Source organism: Sminthopsis crassicaudata, chromosome 2 (assembly GCF_048593235.1).
Source record: "Sminthopsis crassicaudata isolate SCR6 chromosome 2, ASM4859323v1, whole genome shotgun sequence".
Lineage (NCBI taxonomy): Eukaryota > Metazoa > Chordata > Mammalia > Dasyuromorphia > Dasyuridae > Sminthopsis > Sminthopsis crassicaudata.
This window is the reverse complement of record NC_133618.1, coordinates 179,208,002-179,231,939: the sequence shown is the minus strand read 5'-3', so window position 1 is coordinate 179,231,939 and position 23,938 is coordinate 179,208,002. Positions and strand designations below refer to the sequence as shown.

General features: G+C 34.7%; 1 protein-coding gene and 1 long non-coding RNA gene across 21 annotated transcripts in view; both read left to right on the top strand.

Annotated features, from left to right (window-relative positions):
• LOC141555241 (uncharacterized) overlaps positions 1-1,868 on the top strand; it is a 71,544-nt gene extending 69,676 nt beyond the window's left edge. Inside the window, exon 3 of the long non-coding RNA XR_012486127.1 lies at positions 154-1,868. This is a non-coding gene — a long non-coding RNA (uncharacterized LOC141555241). The remainder of the gene's footprint in view (positions 1-153) is intronic.
• A 688-nt stretch (positions 1,869-2,556) lies between these two features.
• LOC141555238 (uncharacterized) overlaps positions 2,557-23,938 on the top strand; it is a 51,182-nt gene continuing 29,800 nt past the window's right edge. For 2 of the 20 annotated variants that reach the window (XR_012486109.1, XM_074287941.1), the window contains exons 1-3: positions 2,810-3,364; positions 16,749-16,870; positions 23,284-23,368. Coding sequence is in view for 4 of the 20 variants with exons in the window: in XM_074287941.1 (XP_074144042.1) it covers positions 3,276-3,364; positions 16,749-16,870; positions 23,284-23,368 (296 nt within the window). In the remaining 16 variants the exon portion in view is untranslated. Of the gene's footprint in view, positions 3,365-7,174; positions 7,282-8,149; positions 9,187-16,748; positions 16,871-23,283; positions 23,369-23,938 lie in introns of those variants that run through there. The other 18 variants (XR_012486113.1, XR_012486112.1, XM_074287944.1 and 15 more) reach the window with 17 other exon arrangements.

Below are 23,938 nucleotides of genomic sequence, written 5' to 3'. Positions count from 1 at the left end.
TTGAAAGATTATTTATAAGAAAATTGAATTAATGAAAATTATGTGTAGAGCTAAAACCTCTTAAATGCAATTTTGAATACAACCTAACATTCCTTCGTCTATGTAACTATGAAGTAAATTTCTAAACTGTTCTTTTTTTCTTATTTCCATAAGGTTTGGCCAGGGATCTGACACTTCTAAAAGTTACAATGAGGATAGTGCCTGTTCCTATGTATCCTGTAGAACTTCCAGAAGCAGTAAAAGAACCCGAAATGATAAGAAATTCAAGTGTTGCATTATGAAGACAGATTTCAAATCCTACTTTCTGTAAGATATCTTTCCCAATTTGCCCTTCTTCCCCTCACCTCCAAAGTCTTTGTTCAGGCCTTTCTCTGAGATGATATGCCATAATATGGATATGTTTTCTACTATATAGATGTAGATAGTTATCTCTTTCTATAGAATATGAGTTCCTAGAAGATAGGCATTTATTTTCTACTTATTTTTATATTCCCAGCCATGGTATAATAACACTAACAACAAAAACAATAATATGTATACCCATAATAATAAAAACTTAAAATTCTAAACTAAAATAGAAAGGAAGAATGGCAGTGACAATAAAGGAAGGAAACTGGACATAAAGGGGAAAAAAGTAAAAAAAAAAAGAAAAAGAAGAAGAGAATGACTATGATCTTACATCTGAATGAATTTAGAGTCTTTAAAAGTCATTATTTCTTCAAAGGTTTTATGAGTTTGTATGTACAAAGTTGTTAAGTATACAGATATGGGATCAACTTTGGCTCACATTATTTTGTTAGTTAAATCCTCATCATGCATTTTTTATAGACAACTATATTAACTCAATAATAAATTATTATAAATAAAAATTTGGTTTTGAGTCCTATTGCCTTTTGATGAGTAAATAGTCTCATACATTTTAGAAAGATAAAAGTTGAGGGTCCATTCTCCCATTGATAAATGGTCAAAGGATATGAACAGACAATTTTCATATAATGAAATTGAAACTATTTTTATTTATATGAAAAGGTGTTCCAAATCATTATTGATCAGAGAAATGCAAATTAAAAGAACTCTGAGATAACCACTACACACTTGTCAGATTGGCTAGGATGACAGGAAAAAGTTATATATACTGAATGTTGGAGGGGATGTGGGAAAACTGGAACATTGATACATTGTTGGTGGAAAAGTGAACAGATCCAACCATTCTGGAGAGCAATTTGGAATTATGCTCAAAAAGTTATCAAACTGTGCATACTTCGATACAGCAGTGTTTCTACTGGGCTTATATCCTAAAGAGATATTAAAGAAGGGAAAGGGACTCTTATGTGCAAAAATATTTGTGGCAGTTCTTTTCGTAGTAGCTACAAACTGGAAATTGAATGGATGCCCATCAATTGGAGAATGGCTGAATAAATTATGGTATAGGAATGTTATGGAATATTATTGTTCTGTAAGAAATGACCAGCAGATGAATAGAGAGAGGCTTGAAGAGACTTACATTAACTGATGCTAAGTGAAATGAGCAGAGCCAGGAGCTCATTATATACTCCATCAACAATGCTATATGAGAATCAATTCTGATGGAAATGGATATCTTCGGCAATGAGGGAATCCAAATCAGTTCCAATTGATCACTGATGAACAGAACCAGCTGAAGAGAACATTGGGAAATGAGTGTGGACCACAACATAGCATTTGCACTCTTTTTGTTGTTCTTTGCTTGCATTTTTGTTTTTCTTCCCAGGTTATTTTTGCCTTCTTTCTAAATCTGTTTTTTCTTGTGCAACAAGATAACTGTATAAATATGTATACATATATTGTATTTAACATATACTTTAACATGTTTAACATGTATGGAACTACCTGCCATCTAGGGGAGGGACTGGAGGGATGGAGTGGAAAAGTTGGAACAGAAGTGTTTGCAAGGGTCGATGTTGAAAAATTACTCATGCATATGTTTTGTCAATAAAAAGCTATGATAATAATAATAAAAGTGAAAACATGAGAAGGTGAGATATGAGGGGAAATATGATAACTAATTTCTAGTTTAAATAAAAATCTTCAAAGAAAAAAAAAGTTGAGGGCCTGACAGGCAAGATGAGCTCACCTGTTTAAGGCTACACAGAAATAGCTCTCCAGGAAGGCCTTTGAGCCTAATTTCCCTGACTCCATATCTACTACTTCCCCTCCTGCCTCTGGCACCACTTTGTCTCCGCTCTGTTGAGCTGCAAGTAAAATATTCATTTCTAAAGATTTGGCTTCTTTTGTTCTGTCTTGTTCAGTAATTTAAGAACATTGACAGCCCAATGCTGGCTTTATCACTGATGGAAGCAAATTCTCTTCTACTTTGTTCCAAAGCACTTTTTTTTTTCTATTGTAAGTGAAACAGTGTATTCCTTTGAGCTGTAGCATTCTAACACTGAGGGAAAGAGTGTGTCTTTCTTTCTCTGAATTCTTTCTGAATCACCTATAAAAAGTATCCTTTATCAAGTGTGAACATTCAATTCTGCCAATATTTGAAGATCACCTTTTATATGCCCTGCCTGGTATTCAGCTATGCTGGAACTCAGGTAATTTGTTCACTTATTTATCACACAATGTGATAAGTGGGGTCAGGAAGTCCAACTTTCCAAATCTGCAAAACAAAAGGAGTATATAACTCCTATATAACCTGAACTTTAATCCCAAATAGACAAATGAAAATAATGAATTTTTACTAAAGAGATGATTACTGAAGTAAAAGAGGTGGGTCAAGTGAGGCTATAGAGCTCTCCAGGAAGATATGGCCAAAGGCAACCATCTGCTGTCCTTGAGACAAGGTTGCAGGGTACCTCAAGGAGATCCCCAATAGAATTCCTGGAAAGGATTGTATTTCTATGTCTCTTTGCCCAACTCTTGATGGCCTCAGTAAAATATTATACAAACAACCAAAACATCTGGGAAGTAAGTGAGACTTTACTTGTCCTAGCCACACAGAGCAGGGATAAAGTACATGGTAACCAGATCTAGACACATCAAAGAGAGAACAAAATACATTATGAACAGAAAGCATGCATTGTTCTCCCATCTTCTATTTCCTTGTTTGGTCAGCCTCTGTAACATGAATATTGGAACTCCAGTCTTAGTTTACTGAACCTTCCTGGCTCAGAAGGACAATCTTTAGAGATATCATATCTGTTAGATATCTTGATGTGTTATACCCGCAGTTTTCTTTGCCAAGACTCCACCTTCTGGAAATATTAACACCCCAGCTGTTTGTATGTCAGTTAATGGTGCCCAGAGATAGAGGCCTAAGAATTCTGCTTGTGACAGCTCCTCTGATCAGGCTGACATATCTTTCTGGAATTGGCACAGAACGGTAGGTCACTGATTGGTTTTAAAAATGATGTGTCTCATAATATTTTCTTTATTCTGGCCTTCATCTTAAATTTCTGAAATGTAGTTCCAGTTGTGGTGTAGTGGATAGGAAGTTGGTCTCAGAGTTGAAAGCTCTGGATTCAAGTTCTACCTCTCACACAAACTGATTGGGTGACCCCAATCAAGTTACTTGATTTTTCAGAGCCACAGGCAACTCTAAGCCCCTCAGATGCAGAGGTGGGGGTTAACCTACCTGTGTAGAGGAAGTTTACTCACTGAATTCCCTAGATCATTGAAAGCATAAGTATCTTTTAAAAAGAACTCTCTCTCTCTCTCTCTCTCTCTCTCTCTCTCTCTCTCTCTCTCTCTCTCTCTCTCTCTTTCTCTCTCTTTCTCTCTCTTTCTCTCTCTCTCTCTCTCTCTCTCTCTCTCTCTCTCTCTTTCTTCCCCTTTGTTTCTTTATCTATCATCTATTTAACTTTCCTTCTCACATACTTCATTTATCTAACAGCTATAAGCCCTAATAGAAATTTTTTTTCACATTCATGTTCATAGTTACTTTCATTCACAATTCCTCTTTCTTTCTATTTATGTCTTTGTCCTTTATTACTCCATTTTTGATTCTTCTCTCTGTGTCTTTCTCTCTCTTGTCTATATACACCACTTAGTCTTAATATTTCTGTGTTTCTCTGTCTCTATTCCAGTTTTTTCTTGTCTGTATCTATAGGTCATTGTACTGTCTCACCATCTTATTTTTTTCCCCTTGTTTCTCCTATTTCTTCTGGTTCTGTTTTTATTTTTGTCTCAATCTCTTTGTATTAGTAAATTTCTTCATTTTATACTTTTAATGCTTTGTTTATATATCTCCTTTACTAACAAAATATTTTCATTAGTCCTCTTTTTTTTAGAAAGCCAGTCCTTATGACAATTGTTAAAAAAGAAAAAGAGAGGAGAAAAAAAACCTGTTTAGAAAAAGTTATTAGCACTTCAGCTGAGACTGACAGTGCATGACTATCCCTTTACAATTTCCTCTTCTCCTGAAAAAAAGGGAAGAAATGTATTTTTTCCTTCTCTTCCCTCCCCTCCAAGTCTATTTTCAAATGTCTATTTGTAAATTTTGATAACTTTTATGATCTGATTTCCAAACGCTCCAATAATTTCTTATTTATCTATTCTATTCATTTATATCTGGAATGTCTCCTGATCTAACATCTGAAACCCTTCATAGGGGTCACTGAACTCATTTGTAAAATAGTGATAATAATACACCTCACAGGATTATGAAGAGGATCTCATGTGAAAATATGTGAATAAAACTATAAAACTTAAAAACCTTATATAAAAATTATTATTGTAAAAAAGCAAAGTTGTGGAGTCACATCTGATTCTCTGTGACTGTACTTGTTTTGTTTTGTTTTGGCAAATATATTGGAGTAGTTTGCCATTACTTTCTCTACTTCATTTTAGAGATGAGGAAACCAAGGCAAACAGGGTTAAGTGATTTGCCCAGGATCACATAGCTTGTAAGTGCCTGACACTACATTTGAATTCTGTTCCTCCTAATTCTAGGCTGGGAAATGTTAAGGTGGTTATGAATAAGGAATCAATTGGTAGGGGATGTAGAGTGGGGTTTGGGTGATGTTCCACAGGAGTTCAGAGTCAGATTAGGTGAGAGGATATTCATTATTGAGTGGAAGGTGCCATTCCTCTGCCTCAAAGGTGTAGCATAAGACAAGAAGCAGGGTGGTGAAAAGAGGGTAACTCTTCTTTGCACTGGGGGTTCTTCACATCCCACTTGAGAAGCTGGACTGGCATCAGCTTTGTGCTTATGGAGGTGATTGCTTTGGGGCAGATGGAAGATGTCTGGCTTGGTCCCATGCAGCCTTGCCATAGAGGATAACACTAAGCCTAACAAAAGCTGGAAGGTATAAGGCACTGCCATATGTTCTGAGGTCTTCTCCCTGGAGGAGGCTGGTTATGAGACAGTATCAGGAAGTAGTAGATTCCTTGCATATAAAGAATATAGTTCCTAGTAGCTCTTCCTCAGGGGATATGCTGAACCTAGCAGTAGATGGATATATTAGAAAAGTCAGCATGATGCAGCATGAATCCTAGATTTAGAATTGTAGGTCATAGGTATGAGGAATGACTCTACTACTTGCTGCTTGTGAGAGCTTGGAAAAGCACTGTCCTGTGTTTATTTCCTCATCTATAAAGTGAGTAGTTTGGACTCAAAATAATAACAGCCAGTATTTATATTGCTATTTAAGTTTTATAAAGTTTTTTTTTTTAACAAATATTATCTTGTTTGATCCACACAATAACCCTGAGTGTTAAGTACTATTATGATTTTCATTTTATAGACATGGAAATGAAAATTGATGGTATGCTTAGGTTCACATAGCTAGAAAGTATTTGAGGACAGATTTGAACTCAGGTTTTCTTGACTCCCTAGATAGTGCTCTATTCACTGTGCTAATATCCCATCCAATTCTAAATATATAATCCTAAGAATCATGTAGAGATAACCCTTGGGCAAAAGTGCTAGACGAATCTTTGGGGATGTATGCTCAGTTGATGGTTGGGTATGGGGAGAGACAAGAAAAAGCTTTAGCATAAGCAAAGAATAAAATAAAAAAAATTTTGAATCATTTTCAGATTTGTTCTGACTTGGATAGAGAACTAGTTTTCAATGACATATTAAGGTATATTACATTGGGATAGTTATCCCTCACCAGGTTTTTAGGTCACAAAAAAGGAATAGAGGCACTCATCCAAACTTATTTTAAATCATCCAGACAACAAGGAATTATTGAAGGATGTAAACTGACTACTGGTAAGGGGGAAAAATAAATAACAATGTTTCTCACTTTTATAGAGTTCCTTAGCCTACCCCTTTGTGACTCTTTATCTCCTTCAAAATATTATCTTGTTTCACGTGAATATAACTAGTATTGGGTAATAGGCAAAACCTGCACATTGTGGTTTGCCTCAAAGCTCATAAATCTCTTGGGAATAGCTTGTGGCTTAGAAACATGAAATAATGAAGAACACATCTGGATGAAGTCTCCCAGTTGTCTTTTGTGAAAGCTTTTATTTAGCTTTTTAATCAATTATCTAAATAGAGTATACAATAGAATTTTTGTCTTTGATATCATGTTAAATTTTTCCTGGTTGTGAAATCCCAAGTTTAAGCAGGAAAGCTTTGACAAACTATGGAAATGGGTGAAACAAAGGAAGCTATGGATTATCTTTTTAGGGAAAAAGTAGTTGAGGGTGACTAATTATAAATTATCTTCATTAAATGACACATTGAACAGATAGTATGAGGAGATATTAATTATGAACCTGGGAAGGGATGGGCTCTGGGGCTGTCCCTAAAAATCCTTTCCCTCTTCTGCCCATTCAATTAGTTAACATGGATTTCTGAAACACCTACCATATGCTCAACATTGTACAGGGGATACAAAGCATTGGGAGACATTAGTTCTGCCCATCAGGAGCCAATGGATCCAGGAGGATGCAAGGTCCCTGAAGGCAGGAGCTTATTTCTTTACATCCACAGCATTGAACTCAATGCATTGTAGCTAATAATAATACCCAACAATTATATAGCACTTAGCATGAGGCATCACTGTAAACACTTTATACTTATTTGTTTCTCAAAACCCTTTTGAGATGTAGAGACTACTGTTAGCTCTACTTTATACAGGAGGAAACTGGGGCAGACAGTTTAAATGAATTACATATATTTTCTGCTTCTTAAATCCTTCTTGAATTGAATGGTTCTTAGGTTCCTATTATGTATTAGTTATTGTTCCAGGTTGCAAATACATCCAGGGATGCAAACACAAAACTGATAGAGGACTCAATTTTCTCATTTCACCTGGATTTATGGGATATGACTTTGAATCTCAGGTATGTCACTCACATTACATATGAAAGATGAGCAAATCACTTTACTACTCTGGGTCTCAGTTTTCTCATTTGTAAAGTGTAGAGATTGATCTAGATATCCTCTAAGGTACTTTTCAACTCTCTATCTATAATCCTTATGGGGCTTACTTTGTATAATGAGAGACAATATACATATATTTAATTATATATGAAAGAAATAATTCCTGTTGTCAACATGTAAAAATAAACTTTATATAGGACTAATTAGAAATAATCAAATAGAATTAAGGGATTGGGGAAGCCTTTATGTAAGGGGAGATTTTATCTGGGATTTGAAGGAACCAAAGGAATAAAGATGAACTGAAACAGCATTCCAAGCAGGAGGGACAATCAGAGAAAATCCCCAGAGAAATGGAATACTTAGGGTGTGAGGGTAGAAGAGGAATGAAAAGATGATAGAGGAAAACAGTTATGAAACACTTTGAATGCTAGAGGATTTTATATTTGATCTTAAGGGTGTTACAGAATTACTGAAGCTTATTGAATATGGAGATAGGTATGCCATTGGGCTCTTAGCTTTAGGAAAATCACTTTGGTAGATGAGTGGAAATTGTGGAATGAGGAAAGACTTATGGCACCTGGGAGATAAATCAGCAGGCTATTGCAGTAGTCCAAGTGTTAGGAAATGAGAATAGTAGTATTATAATGGCAATGGTATTAAGAGGAGAGAAGGCATTTCAAGAGATATTATAATATCAACACATAGAATCAACATATCTTGGCAACTGATGGAGTGGACTGAGAGAGGTTTTGAAGATAACACCTAAATTGTGAGCCTGGGAAGTTGGTGATGCCTTGAATATTAATAGAGAAATTTGCAAGAGTGCAGAGTTTGGAGGGAAACAATGAGTTCAGTTTGTTGCTTGTTGAGTTCATGTCTATAAGTCATTCAGTTTGCGATGTCTAGTAGGCAGTTGAAAATATACAATTTGAAGCCAGAAGTTAAAACTGAACAAGTAGATTTGAGAATCTTCTGCTTCACGATAATAATTGAATATATGGAAGTTGATATATTAGCAAGAGAAATAGTATAGAATGAGAAGAGAAGATCGAGGATAGAATCCATGAGGCACTCAAGAGTTATAGGGTACAACCTATATGATACATATAGCAAAGGAGACCCAGAAGTAATAGTAAGCAGGGAGGAGGAGAAAAAGGAGAAAGGAATGTCAGGAAAACCTAGAAAAAAGTATGTCAAGAAGAGGATGACTGACAAAATCAAAGGCCAGAAAGAGGACAAGAAGGATAAAGATTGAGAAAAAGCTGTTAAATTTTGCAATTAAGAAGTCATTGGTAACTTTTGAGAGAACAGTTTTAGTTGAACTGATGAAGTCAGAAGTCATCCTGTAGGGAGTTAAGAGAGTGAGGAGAGAAAGTAGAGACACCTATTAAAGACTGCTTCCTCAAGTGCAAAAAGCAGAAGACAGATGGATTGAGAAGAGGCATGAAAAGATCAGGTGAGAATTTTTAAGGATGGAGAAGACATGGGTATTTTTATAAGCAGAAGGTCAGCTACCAGTAAGAAAGGAAAGATTGAAGATAAGTAAAACAATGGGGATAATAAAAGGGGCATTCTGCTTTAAGAGGTAGAATGAAAGGATTGTTTGTATAATTAAAAGAGTTTGTCTTGCCAAGTAGATAGACCTTGTCATCTGAGATAGATATGAAGGAGAATAAAAGCACAGAAGAATAGAAGTTATCCGAGTAATATGAGATGAAGAGGTGGGAGAAGAGGGAACTCTTGGTATATAGTCTCAATTTTTTTTTTCAGTAGAAAATGAGATTAAATTCTCCTATGTCAGCATAGAAGGGTAAGAATCATAAGAAGTTTGAGGAGGGATGAAAAAATTTGGAAGAGCCACTATGGTAAGTTGGATAGTGAATTAATGAGGGAGGTATAATGAGATTGTCTAACAATGATGAGGACTCAGTTGAGATCATGTAACAAATTTGCAGTGAATCCCCTTAGAATGGTTATGTGCGATTTTTCCACCATAATTTAGCATCATATTATGGTGGTGATTTTGATCTCAGTCAAGCTAAATATTTTTTTAATTAAAGTTTTTTTTTATTTTCAGAACATATGCATGGATAATTTTCAATATTCACCCTTGTAAAACCTTATATTCTAAAATTTTCCCCTTCCTTACCAATACCCCCTTTCCTAGATGGTTCTCTAGTTCAGTACATATACTTAGTACTTAATATAGTTCCGTAAGATTCATACCTATGATAATGTAATTATAAGAGAGCATATATGCTCTGACAAACTCAGCTAGAGTCAAAGCCAGAGAAGACAGCAGACTGGAGGTGGTAGCTCAAGCTCTTGGAGACTAGGAGAGAGAGATTCATTCCATCTTCATCAGCCTCATGGTAGCTGGCCTGGCCTCCTGCATTTCCTCCACTGAGACCAAGGCCAGTCTGAAAGGCCCCCCAGAAAGCTACCTAGCCCCAGGCAAGGAGACAATAAAAACTTTTGAAGTTTAACACCTGGCTATTCTCATGGTGATTACTGAACTGAAAAAAAGGCTGTTCCAAGACCTCCAGAAAACCAACCAAGAACATTACAATAACGAAAATTATATTTGTGCAGGTTAAATGGTCTTCCAGTCAGTAGAGATATTCTTGAGGCCTCCAAGCCTTTAAAAATTGAGTTGATGATTATTTAAATGAAATTCTTATAAATAGGACAAATTTTTCAAGATAGCTAATAGGGAATTGATAGTCAAGATTAGTCCATTTAGACCAAGAAAGAAATTAAGTCCCCCTTTTTAGTTGAAATCACTTGACCCATATGAACAATATTCCAGTGTACTGAAAGGATTACTAGGATTGATTTGGAAGAAGGATTAGATGAGTAGAGAAAGGAATATATATATGTGATTCTGCTGGTCAAAAAAAAAAAAAAGGAAGAAAAGAGAGTTTGAAAACTATAGTCTACAGAAATTGACACTGTTTCCTTGACAATATTATTGAACCTATTGTTAAAGAGGTTGATTAATTTATGTAGGATTATAATAGCTAATTTCTTAGAATTGGAAAAAAATTGGAAGTAAATAATTACAGCCCTTATTAAGCATATTTTATAATCCAGGGAGTCCATCTGACCTTTGGGTCATCTCAGACAATGTTGGTTGTGGCAGAGTAGCTAATCCTTCTGTCATTCCCTCTTCAGAATCCTGAAGGGATCAGCAAGACTGATCAAAAGCTAGGTCAAAGAGGACCCCATTTTCTTTTTTTTGTGTGACCCTAACTGCCCCTGACTGAGTCACAACCACTTTTTGGAGCCCCAAGTGAATCTTTGTGAGAATGTTTAGTAGGTAATTACAACTATACTTTTCTATTTTCTGTTCTCTATTTGAACTTCACAATAACTTTAGTAATTAGGCAGAGCATTAAGAAACTGAAACCTGGAAGGCTCATTGGCTTGCCTGTTGTACTCAGCTAGTTAGTGTGACCTATTTGTGTAGAAGGTTAATAAGTAGCAGTCTGGGATTCAAACCCTAGCCCTCTGACTCCAAAGACAATAAATTTAACATCAGAGTTTTCTCTGGATAGATACGCTGGCAAATATTCCCCTGCCTACCTCTCCAGCCAAAACAAAGTATAAAATAAAGATTTTCAGAATATCTTCTTCTTCAGCTAGGTTCAAATCTCATACCTGACACTATTTTGGGGTTTTGGGTGGGGTACTACACTGAACCTTCTGGGACCTCAATTTCCTTATTAAATGTTGATGTGATTCTAAAACCATGTTGGAGATGTCTATTCTGTTTCCCTGTATAGCTTCTCATGCTGTTTAAGGATTCTTTTAAATATGTAATAATCTCTCAAAGTCACAATATCTCTTTATTTCATGACCAAATATGGGGCATTTGTTCACTTAAAAATTACTCCCCTAATGAGATCCTTAGCCTAAAGGGGAGGCAGCTTTTTTTCTTAATCTTTCTTTTACTGAGGGAGGTCCAAGTACTAGTATGAGAGTCAGGTATTCTGGACTCAGGGTTCAGCCTAATGTCCACATCCTACTTCTTTATTAGTCTCTACCTTACCTCGGCTTGCAAAGAAAATCACAAAGAGCACCAAAAACACCAGGTAAGGAATCTTCATGCTTACTGATTAACTGGAATCTGAGAATTATAGGAGACATGAGGGAAGACCAGCTCAGGAGAGACCATTAGTAGAAAGGATAAGTGAGACCAGATTAGGCCAGATCAGATTCAGTTTGTTTTGTCTATTTCCAGTTCTCCTATGTACTTTAATCTGACAGAGGGAAGCTTCACAAGGGAAGTGTATCTCTACATTTGTAGGGCTAAGGGATTACTCAACAGGATATTCATCTTCCAAATGTAAGTGTTGAAATTCACAGTTAAATTCTAAATAATCCCACATTACTAGAAAAAAGTCCAAGTTATATAGTGTCCTTTTCCTCCTTTCCTGCTGTAAATAGATTGGATTGAGGATGACCAAGTCAAATGTTTTTGCTAAGGTGACATTTGTCACAGGCAGTGCTTGAATGAAAGGCTCTAGGCCACATTTTTTAGCTTCGGTTCCTAGAGAACTCAGAGACAATCTTGTCCATACACAAAACTAGATCAAATATTTTGAAAATCTGTTTAAAAGAAATTGTCTGTTGATTCTAAATTAGTATTAGAGAGACACATGCTGAAAAGTGACTCCCCCAAGAAAGTTTTTGTTAGGATTCTTAGACGGTACTAATGTACTTAGTTCATATCTTTAAAGGAGTTCAAAGCTTTAAAGGAGTTTACACCTTTAAAGGGGTTTGCTCATTGGTCCACACATTAGACTCACACCTTTAGAGAGCATATAAAAGCCCACTCTTTGGGAGGAGATTCAGAGTCAGGATTCAGTCAAGGGGAGAACTTTAGGGAAGCTTGAGGAGATTCAGAGAGCCAGGATTTCAGTGGGGATATTCGCAAGTCCAGGAGATTCACAAGTCTAAAGAAAAAGCCTGCTCATGGAATTCCAGGAGATTCAGAACAAAGATTGACTTCCGGGAAATTCACAAGGCAGAAACCCACAATCCCACACTCTTGGAGGCAGAGTCAGATTCATTCCCACTTTCGACTTTTGTGCTGGCTGGAGATATTTGGACAAGGACTCTCAGGAGCCAAGAAGAGAGAGATAGGCCTCTAAGAAAGCTAACTGGGCCCAGGAAAAGATTCAGGATTTTGAAGGACATAATAAAGGTTCTGGATTTTAACTCCTGGCTGCATTTTGGGATTATTGAACTGAACTGAAACTAAGGCTGCCTCCAAAAGCTCCCCAAGAAACCTGCCCCTAAGAGAACAATTACATTTTAGAGAAACAGAACATTACAGGTTTTAGTCTTGCTTTAAATAGAACTTGTGTCTTGATTTTCCATTCATCCCTCTACCCTTCCAAAAAAAAATTCACAATTAGCAAATCAGAATAGATAAGTAACACTGAAGTGGGAGGGAAATTGTTCCCTTTACTGAAGCTGTATTCCCTTTACTGTTTCCCCTTTTTTGATCTGAGAGGTCAGGATCTCCCAGGCTCCAAGGAGTCTAGAGAAGGCCCATCTTCCCAGGAGAGAAGCAATACTATTCAAGGACAAATCAACTCCCATAGATCTTTTTGAAATTCTAAATTCTTATTCAATTATCCAGATTATTTGTCTTCAAATCCAGTGTGTGTGTGTGTGTGTGTGTGTGTGTGTGTGTGTGTGTGTGTTGGGTGGTGGTGGTGGGTTGCAAAAAAAGGGCAAACATATAGAATTAGGATAATACATATGTTAGTATTATCAAGAATGCATGAATCAAATCAAATAAGAGGAAAAATAATTGAGACAACTATGAATATTTTATACTTAGATTAAAAAATTGTTGTTTTGGCTAAGCAATATCTTATTTAGAGAAATATTTTAGGGTTTTAATAAACTACACATGGAGAATGAGTCAAAAGTATTTTGGACTGTATTAACAGAAATATTTTTGCAGAACTAGTGAAATGATCATTTTGCTTTCTCCTACCCTAATTGAGCTGGAATATCATATTTTATTATGGAAACCACATTTTTAGGAAGGATATCGATAATCTGTAGAAAATTCAGATTTAGACAACCAGAAGAGTAACAGAGAGATTAAATTTATCCTTCTAAACCAAAAGAACAGGCAGCTAGGTGGTGCAGTGGATAAAGTACCAGATCTGGAGTCAGCAAGACCTGAGTTCAAATTCTGCCTCAGATACTTATGGGCAAATCACCTAACCCTAATTGCTTCCCCAAAAAGGTATAACTAAAAAATAAAATGTTTAAATTACAAATCAGCAAATTATTTCATCTTACATAAAGAAAACTTTATTTTAATTAGAGGCTCCCAATGTGGAATAAATTATCTTAGGTGAGGCAATGCATTTATTCAATTTCAAGGAAATTCCAGAAAACCATTTATTGATGACATTGTGGAGGTGCTTATTGTTTGGATCTGAGCTGAACCAGAAGTCATCTGAAGACCCTTCCAACACTGAGGTTGTGAGCCTTTGAGTAATCCCTTCCTTTTGACATGATGCTTTCACTAGCAGAACATGACCCACAACTGAAAGTTTAGTGACAAACAGTACTGGCCACTATAATCAGGAGCCATGTAGAAGCCAATGAAATTTCTAGATTGGAAGCTCTCATAATTATGCAATTTCAAATTGGAAGGGACTCTTCTTTTTCTCAGTGTTGGAAAGCATCAGTTTCAAAGGTGTTTTATTTCAATTCTAAAACAAAGGGAGAAAACATGTTGGAAAAAAGTGGGAAAAATTGATTTTCATCAATGATAAAGCCATTATTGGATTGTTTATAGTCATAAACACATTGATCTATACATCAAAAAGGAAATCAAATATTTATTTATTATTTTTATTAATTTTATAATTATAATTTTTTTTGACAGTACATATGCATGGGTAATTTTTTTTTTTTACAACATTATCCCTTGTATTCATTTTTCCAAATTTTCCCCTCCCTCCCTCTACTCCCTCCCCTGGGTGACAGGCAATCCCATACCTATTAAATGTGTTACAGTATAACCTAGATACAATATATGTGTGTAAAATCAAATTTCTTGTTGCATGGTAAGAATTGGATTCTGAAGGTATAAGTAACCTGGGTAGAAAGACAATAGTGCAAACATTTTACACTGAATTCCCAGTGTTCCTTCTCTGGGTATCGCTGTTTCTGTCCATCATTGATCAACTGGAACTGAATTAGATCTTCTCTATGTTGAAGATATCCACTTCAATCAGAATATATCTTCATACAGTATCAGTGTTGAAGTGTATAGTGATCTCCTGGTTCTGCTCATTTCACTCAACATCAGTTCATGTAAGTCTCTCCAAGCCTCTTTGTATTCATCCTGCTGGTCATTTCTTACAGAGCAATAATATTCCATAACATTGATATACCATAATTTACCCAACCATTCTCCAATTGATGGGCATCCATTCATTTTCCAGTTTCTAGCCACTAAAAAAAGGGCTGCCACAAACATTTTGGCACATACAGGTCCCTTTCACTTCTTAAGTATTTCTTTGGGATATAAGCCCAGTAGTAGCACTGCTGGATCAAAGGGTATGCACAGTTTGATAACTTTTTGGGCATAGTTCCAAATTGCTCTCCAGAATGGCCGGATTCTTTCACAACTCCACCAACAATGCATCAGTGTCCCAGTTTTCCCACATCTCCTCCAACATTCATCATTATTTTTTTCCTGTCATCTTAGCCAATCTGACAGGTGTGTAGTGGTATCTCAGAGTTGTCTCAATTTGCATTTCTCTGATCAGTAGTGATTTGGAACACTCTTTCATATGAGTGGAAATAGTTTCAATTTCATCATCTGAAAATTGTCTGTTTATATCCTTTGACCATTTATCAATTGGAGAATGGTTTGGAAATCAAATATTTAAAAATGCTTGTTTTACTCTTTAAAGGAAGCTTGAAGTTGTAAATCACAGTGTGAGGGATGCAGAAGACCCTTACCCAAAATGACTACTCAGAGATCACTCAGCAGAAAGCAGAAAGGTTGTTTATTAATCCTCCAGAGGATGATCATCACAAAATAAGAAAGAGAAAGCTTTTATAGAAGAGATTACATCACAAGTAAGAGAGCATTAAGAAGGAGAGGGAGAGGCATCTAATTGGTTGTTGCTATCCCGAGAGATTGGAATGGAAGGTTTTTGTTTCCCCCCGAATCACCTGACTTCTAGGAAACAGAAAATCAGGCCTTCAGGCTTCAGATATAGTTGGCCAAGGCTCAAGTAAATATGGGCCTGCACATAATCAAGCAGACAGTGGTGAAGTAGACTAAATATTGATAAATGTCAAATACTGATAAATGTCATCAACTCAGGTTAAGTAAATATGTTTATAGGTGGCCAAGGCTCAAGTAAATATGAGCCTGTACATATTATATAAATCATAGGGGAAACACAGAAATAATGAAAATAAAATACAGAAAAAGAATTCATACATTCCTGTAATTTCTTTACTTTATCTCTCTATTCCACACAACAGTATGTTGTCTTGACAGTATGTAGAAAAATGGTATTGTGGAAAAAATACTTAATATGAACTCAGTGAATTTAGTCTTTTTTATTTTATTTTTTGAAATGGATGCAAAGATACTTTTCAATATTCACCTTTGCAAATCCTTGTGTTCCAAAGTTTTCTCCCTCTTTCCCTGTCTCTCCTCCCCCATATAGCAAGCAAGAAATATAGGTCAAACATGTGCAATTCTAAACATATTTCCAGATTTCTCATGCTGAGAAAGAAAAATCAGATAAAAAAATGAGAAAGAAAAAAAAAGCAAGCAAAGAAACAAACACTAATACTAACACCAGCAAAGTGTTGATCCACATTCCATCTCCATAGTTTTCTCTCTAGGTGTGTATAGCACTTTTCATCAAAATTCTATTGGAATTGCCTTGAATCATCTCATTGTTGAAAAGAGTCAAGTCCATCACAGTTGATCGCCTCATAATTTTGTTACTGTGTACAACGTTCTTTTGATTCTGCTCACTTTATTCATCATTAGTTTTGAAATTAGCATGCTCATCATTTTTTGTAGAATAATAATATTCTATTATATTCACATACCATAACTTATTCATTCACTCCTCAACTGATGGGCATCCACTCAGTTTCCAAGAACATAGTCTTAAAAGCTTCTCCTGCTAATTATTCTCTGTATAACTGAGCAGGTGGAATCACCTTGTCTTTCTGGACCTTACTGTCAATCTCTGCAAAATGAGGGAGTTGGAGTAGCTGTTTTCAAAGGATCCTTCTAGCTTGGCTTCTCTGATCTTATGAGATAGAGAGCTGGCCTTAGAATCTGGAAGGCCTGAATGCAAATCCTGTTTCTTGACAAATAGTGACTGTGATTTGATTTCCCTCTATATAGGAGACTTTCACTTCCTGCTGAGGCTATCTCATCTTCAGTGCTTGAAACTTCTTTCTGTACAAGTTCAAGACAATTTCTACCTCCAGCTGCATTGGTCAACCTTATTTTTGTCCTCCTGAGAGGTAGAGTACCACGGATATGAAAAGGATCAATCTTCTTTTTGACCTTATGCCTGCTATTTATTGCTGTGCCCTGAGGAAAGAGGAAGAGTAAGATCAGTGGCATTTTAAATCTTTTGCTGTGCTCTTTCTAGTTTAATCTTCAGTCTTTCAAAGAAAGAGGAGAAGTAAAACATAGCCTCCCATCTGAATTCTGTGTCTTCCATCTAAAGCTGGTCTTGTCTTCTGGCAGATATCCAACTTCCTCTGATTAAAGGAATGGTATCTTCCACCCAATGATGAACATAATCACATCTGGCCATACCCTACATATGAATTCTTATAGATCATTCTTCAAAGCCCATTACCCACCTCCCATATCATAGAATCAATTCTAATTAGAATTGATTCTATGACATGGGAGACACTGGCACAGAATTGCCCAGTGTGGTGTGCCCTCATCAGAGAAGGTGTTATGCTCTATGAGCAAAGAAGAATTGAGTTAGTTTAGAATAATTGCACAAAGTTAGAGTGTCCATTCCAAATGTTCATGGGAACTACTTGTGTTGATCTGTGGCAGAGTGTTCTGAGCTCATATTGATCTGATTAGTCACAATCAGACACTCTGTAACTTGACTTTAACATAGTAATGCCTTTTTGGTCTTCTTCAACAATGAAGGACAAAAATTTATCAAACCACTTTTCTACTATCTGATTCTCTATTCCCATTCCACTCAACCATTTCAGCTCCGAGTCTCAAATAAACATTATCCAGCTCTTCTACTGTGCCCTTCCATAGGCAGCAAAATGCTATCTAAATCTTAAATCTTCTCTTCAACTTCCATCTTCTAGGTATACAGAAACATATTTCTCTTCCTATTCCCTTTCTTTCCTCCATAACATACTCTTCCTGGCCACTCTTTCTTGTTCTAGCTGCATTTTCTTTTATTCCCCTAGATTCACTGGCTGTGGTGGGAAGAATTGTAACACTCTTCTCTCCATTGCTGCTTCCAGGCTCTCCACCTATTTTCTTTACTTAGTAATCTCTTCTTTTCCCTTAAGGTTTCCAATTTAAATGCTTTTAACTATAATCTATAGACCTACCCTTCTTCCACAAAGAGTTCAATCCTTGCTTCAGTTTTTCTCCCCCTCCAATGCTTGACCTTTTACAAATACACACACACACACACACACACACACACACACACACACACAAATAAATAAATAAAATCTCCCTCAAAAACTCTGGCCACTAATATCCCCAATTTACTCTCTTTCTGTGATTTACTTATCCATATAATCTCAGCTGTATGCAATGATGATCACACTCTTCATCTTGCTATCATCCATAAAGATACTGTCTCCTTGTTCAAGAATTTGGTAATCCCTGGATCTGACCATAATTGACTAGTTTCCTATTTTCCTCTGTTTTTCCATATAAAATCCTAGTCATCATCCATGCTATGACCTTTAATCCATCAATTCTTCAGCTTTTTGCCAAATCATCTTCCCTGCTCTAATCACTCTCCTCTTCATCCTGTCTTTGCCCCTTGGTGAACCAATACAAGTTGATACTGTTTTCTCTTGAATATCTAACCTCAGGTGTTTTATGCATTTGTAATTATTTGGAATGGGATTTCCCTATTAGTGCTTTTTGGGGTGTTTTTTAATTATTACACTGAAATACTTTTGATTTCTGAGCAAAGAAGAATTGCAGTTTGCAAATCTGCAGAAGCTATAATTTAATGTAATATATTTACAGATTCTTTAGGATTTCCCTGTAAATCATCATGTCATCAAATATGGTTATTTGTATGTTTTTTTTTTCTTTGTCTTATTGTTGTTGCTAGGTTTTCTAGAATTATATCAAATAATGGAGGGAGTGGGAATATTTCTTTTCTTTTATATTTATTAGAAGAGATTCTAGCATATCTCCATTGAATATGATGTTTTCTTTTGGCTTAGAATAGATGCTTTTTTATGATGTTAAATAATCCCTTTATGCCTATACTTTTTAGGGTTTTTTTTTAAGCACAAAGTGCTGTATTTTGTATTTTGTCAAGAATTATTTCTAAATCTTATTGAGATGATTATGTAGTTTTGGATGATTTATTTTGTAATATGATTAATTACATTGATTACTTTCTCAATATTGAAACATAATTGCATCCCTAGAATCAATCTCATTTGGTTATGAATAATTTCTTAGTTAAATCACTATAGCCCATTTGATAGGATTTTAAAAAAATGTGTCGTCAATGGTTATTAATGGTATTGACTTACAGTTTTCTTTCTGTTTTATATGTCTATGGTTTATATATTAGGACTATATTTGTTTTATAAAAGGTTTCTACTAGTATACTTTCTTTTTCAGTTTTTTTGAAAAAAAATATAAGTAGTAAATAGTCTTAAGTTGTATAGAATTCTTTTTTTTAATCCATTAGGACCAAGTTTTTCTTTGTTTATTCTTTTCAGCTAGATCTGTTCCCTTTTCTGAGATTATTTAATATCTCTATCTGATCTTCTGATAATTTGAATGTATTATATTTTTGAAGATATTCCTCATTTTATTCCTTCAGGTTTTGTTGTGATTTTACCTTATTTGCTATTTTATTGATTTTGTTACCTACTTTTTTCTTTTTAAATTGAATTAGCTAAGGGTTTATCATATTAATTTTTTTCAAGGAACCAGCTTCTAGTTTTACTGATCATTTATATGTTGATTTCCAAAGTTATCTATTATTTCTCTAACTTTTGATATCTCTTTTTTGAGGGGGGTTGTTTTAGGTTTTTATATTTGATGAGATTCTGTTTTTTAAAAATATATATTTAATTCATTAAAAATTTTTTTCCTATTTTGTTAATGTATAAGGATGATTTCCCCTATGAAAACTGCTTTAAGTGCATTCTAGAAAATTGAGTATGCTGTTTCACCATTAGAATTTTATTTTACATGTTTAAAATTGTTTCTATGATTTTTTTTATTCATACATTATTTAGAATTTCATTTTTAAGTCTCCATTTGGGTCCATAACTTTTATTTGTGGTCATTCGCCATTTTTCAATATTTATTCACAGTTCCCTGAACTTCTTTATTAAATCTATAGGTCATATTTCCTTGTGTTGTTATTATTTTTTCATGTTGACTTATCTATTTGTGTTCAAGGTATTTTGAGTTCTTTATTCCTGAAATCTTTTTGTAATTTTAGTCTTTTCTCCTTTATTTTGTCCTGTCACTCATTCTTTTTTTCTGAGTCCTTCTTTTATGCGATTTCCTTGGGTGCTGGATCTCATAATATCTCTGCTTCCTCCCATATTGGGCTCACTAGTCTAGGTCTCTGCCACAATTGACTTTTGGGTGGTGAGAACTGCCTCCAGTTGATGATGCGTTCTTTCCCTAAAATTTAGTGGAGTGCTTCACAATTTCCTGTGCTCATGGTTTCCTGTCCCTCTCCCTCTGTTCCTTAATTCTTTGATTCTATGGTGGTACTTCAGGGCTTTGCAGCAATGGTGCTACATGGTGGCCTGCTTCAGCAAAGTTCAGTTGGTACTACAGTGTTGAGTGCTTTGGAGCCACATTTTCAGAGCTTTATAGCACTGGTGCTATGCAATTATGACCCCAGGCAGGGTTTTACTACTGAAGAACTATGATCATACTGACTATCTATCATAGCCTGAACAAATATCTTTACCCTGGAGCCAGGATCTCTATGATAGTATTTTTTTTTCTTTATTTTGTTTTGGAAATAGGGAATGAGTTATACAGTTTTAGGGGCATACTTTCCATATATATATATATATATATATATATATATATATTTATGAGACAACTAGAAGAAAAAGAATCAATGGTCTGCAAAGGAAGAACATCAATGATCGATACTTACTTAGGGTATCAGAATCTTCTGCTGGGCTTTCTGTGATCTGTGAAGGACAAATACTATACTGTGACCAATACCTCTTTTTTATAAATTTATTTTTTCAACAGCATATATAGAAGAGGGATTGCAGTGTTTAGGTGAATTTTATTGTAAGTTTGTCTTGATTCTTAGGTTTGATAGCATATCCTCACTGCTGTTAGTTTGTTCAGTGGAAAGGTTACTCAGCTTTTAATCAGGAAGTTTTGAGTTAAAATCCATTCTCTGACATCTATTAATTGTATGTCCCTGAACAAGTTACTTAACCTCTGGTTAACTGTTTCCCCACCTGAAAAAGGGGGATGATATTAATAACATTTGCCTCCCAAGCTTGTTACAAAGATAAAATGAGATAATAATGAAAAAGTACTGTATTTGGCTTCTAGTAGGTACAATATAAATTTTAGCTATTAAGGTTATTGTACTAGGGTGGGAAGTAAGCAAAAGATACTGAGTTAGCTCATGGATTTTTTTTGTTTGTTTGTTTGTTTGTTTTCCTCTTTCCATTTTCATTCTTAATTCCCTTGGGATATTTTTGCCTAATTATTTATCTTGCCAAACTTTTTTGAAAAATAAAAACTGACTTTACACTTTGCAGATTTTTTTAAAAAATAAAGTAAAATTGCTCATAATCTTCTACCATTCTTCATAAAACTTGGGAAACTAGATTATAGTGTACATTATTTTTGCCTTGGTTATCATATTTCTCTCCTTGGGAAGTAAGTCAAGTTTTTATTGAATTAGGAGATTTTCAATGATTAATTTATATCAATTAAGCAATGAGAAACATCTTTGTTATTGACTTTTCTTCCATTTAAAACTCCTTTTTCTTGTTATAATAACTTATTAAAATAATCAGATTGTAGGTAATTATTTTTATTTGAAGACTATATATTTTCATTTTTTATTCTTTCCAGAGTGGTCACAATGAATACAAACTTACAAATTAATAGCAATTACAAAAAAAAGAATAACAATTACACCTATAATAAACAATTTCCTGCATCTTAAAACGCAATTACTTTCATTTTTGTGATGCCTTTGATGTTTACTATGCTGAATTTGTTATTTTTTCCATGAAAAAAATATTCATGATAGAAACCCATGAATAGCTCTTTTTTTCCTACAAGTATCTAACTTTATACTTTGTCTTTCAATCAAATGTGTCATATTAAAAAATGAATAATAGTGTAGGTGAAAGCTGTCAGTTGCAGTTTATATTTTCCACAAGAATGATCTCAATGTATATGGAAAGAAGACAACAATGTATTTTATAGATTATTTACATTAAAAATGCATGTGGATTGAAAAGGTGGGATAAAATTTTGTGAATATTCTGGCCTCCCCTTACCTCTCATTCTTTCAGCTTTTATGACTCTCTCTCTCTCTCTCTCTCTCTCTCTCTCTCTCTCTCTCTCTCTCTCTCTCTCTCTTTCTCTCTCTCTCGCTCTCTCTTTCACTTTCTCATCCATATTTTTTGGTATATTCTTTGTTGTCATCACCAGTTTTTACCTTTGCATTGAGACCACCGAATATATAAATATAATCCAATCTGGTAAGTTTTATAATTTTTCATATAATTTCTCTTCCTTTTCATCCTCTGATGAAAATGTGAGGATATGCTAAAATTCTTTTTGTGGTGATTATTTGGCGAATGCATGTAATGAATATTGCAATATAAGATGATTAAATGACCCATGAAATTATGTTTCTTATTGTTTTTGGACTTATGATAAAAATTAAATTCAATAACTTCTTTGTTTTCCTCTCCAAAGACAACCATTTTGCAATGTGGCTGCAATATGTTAGCATCTTCTAGTTTAATTTATATGGCAAATATAAACATTGACACGACAAATTTCTTCTTGGAATATGGTTCCAGCCATTCATATTTAGCATGCTCATACCTAAGTATAACTTTTTAAAGAGATCAAAAAAGTTTTTGATTCTTAACATAAACTTATTTCATGCCAGTTTGAAACATCATCATAGAAGAAGGAAATTATAGAGGCCTAAAGGACATTTCATGTTTTAATTTAATTCCTGGGTTGTCATGTCCAAAGAAATCATCATCAGATGGTCAACGAATCTACTAGTTATGGCCTTCTGTGTATATAGCTACCATGATCCTCAAAAAGTAGACTTGTCTGTTGCCAAGAACATATGAAAAGCCTTTTTAACAGGAAAATTTGCTAACACTCTACTCTGTTGTTATTGCCTTTTAGTATTTGAGATAATCTCCATATACAAAAGTGCTGGAGTTGGCACTGGGTGCATTCAAAAACTAACTGTTAAATTTTCAGTGTTAGCAGTTATGCATTAGAAATTGGCAAATGCTACTTAACAGGGAGTGATTTGTTGCTTTGTTGATTATCTGGACTTAAGAAAATGGTAGAAAAATATTCAAGAATGATGATTAAAATTTATAAAGTTTCATGTCTACATTTTATGGAGTATCAGTTATTAAACATACATGCTTATTGACTGAATCACAGATATAACTAGCATTTCTCAATAAAGAGAGTCCAGGTCTGGAGATCCAAGAAGACTATCAAAGATTCAACCCTTCAGCTGAGGCAGACATCAAATTTCGTCATTTCTACAGGTCAATAATTTCTTATATATACTTTATGAGAAATAAAATATAGCAAACTATATACAGACATGATAAAATTGTTGATTTCAGCCACTGTTGTGAAGACTTGGTTGTAAAGGTTAATATTAGATAAAATACACCTGGAACTCTCCTTAATGATTATCCAACACTAATATCTTAGACAAACTAGATTTCTTTATTAATTCTAAAAGTATGTTTCCTTCTCATTTGCTGCATTTATAAACTTAGTGTTTCTCACTGTGATAACATATTGCTATTTGCATTTCAAATATTTCCCTAGATGTCACAACATTGTCTCTGTGTGACATTTTCTTCCTTTTTTTGGTTGCCATTCACTTTATATATATATATTTCAAGTGAAAGAGGTTATTTATCCATCCTAGGATGTTACCTAATATTAATTTAGAGTGGGTTGATTGGATGTCAGAGACAAATTCTCTGTAATGCAAGACTAATCCAGTGCTGGAGGATTAATTTCTCTGCATAATTCCCTATAATAGTTTAGAATCACTTTACTATTTTCTTTTCAATTAGACTTTAAAATTATTTTATTTCTAG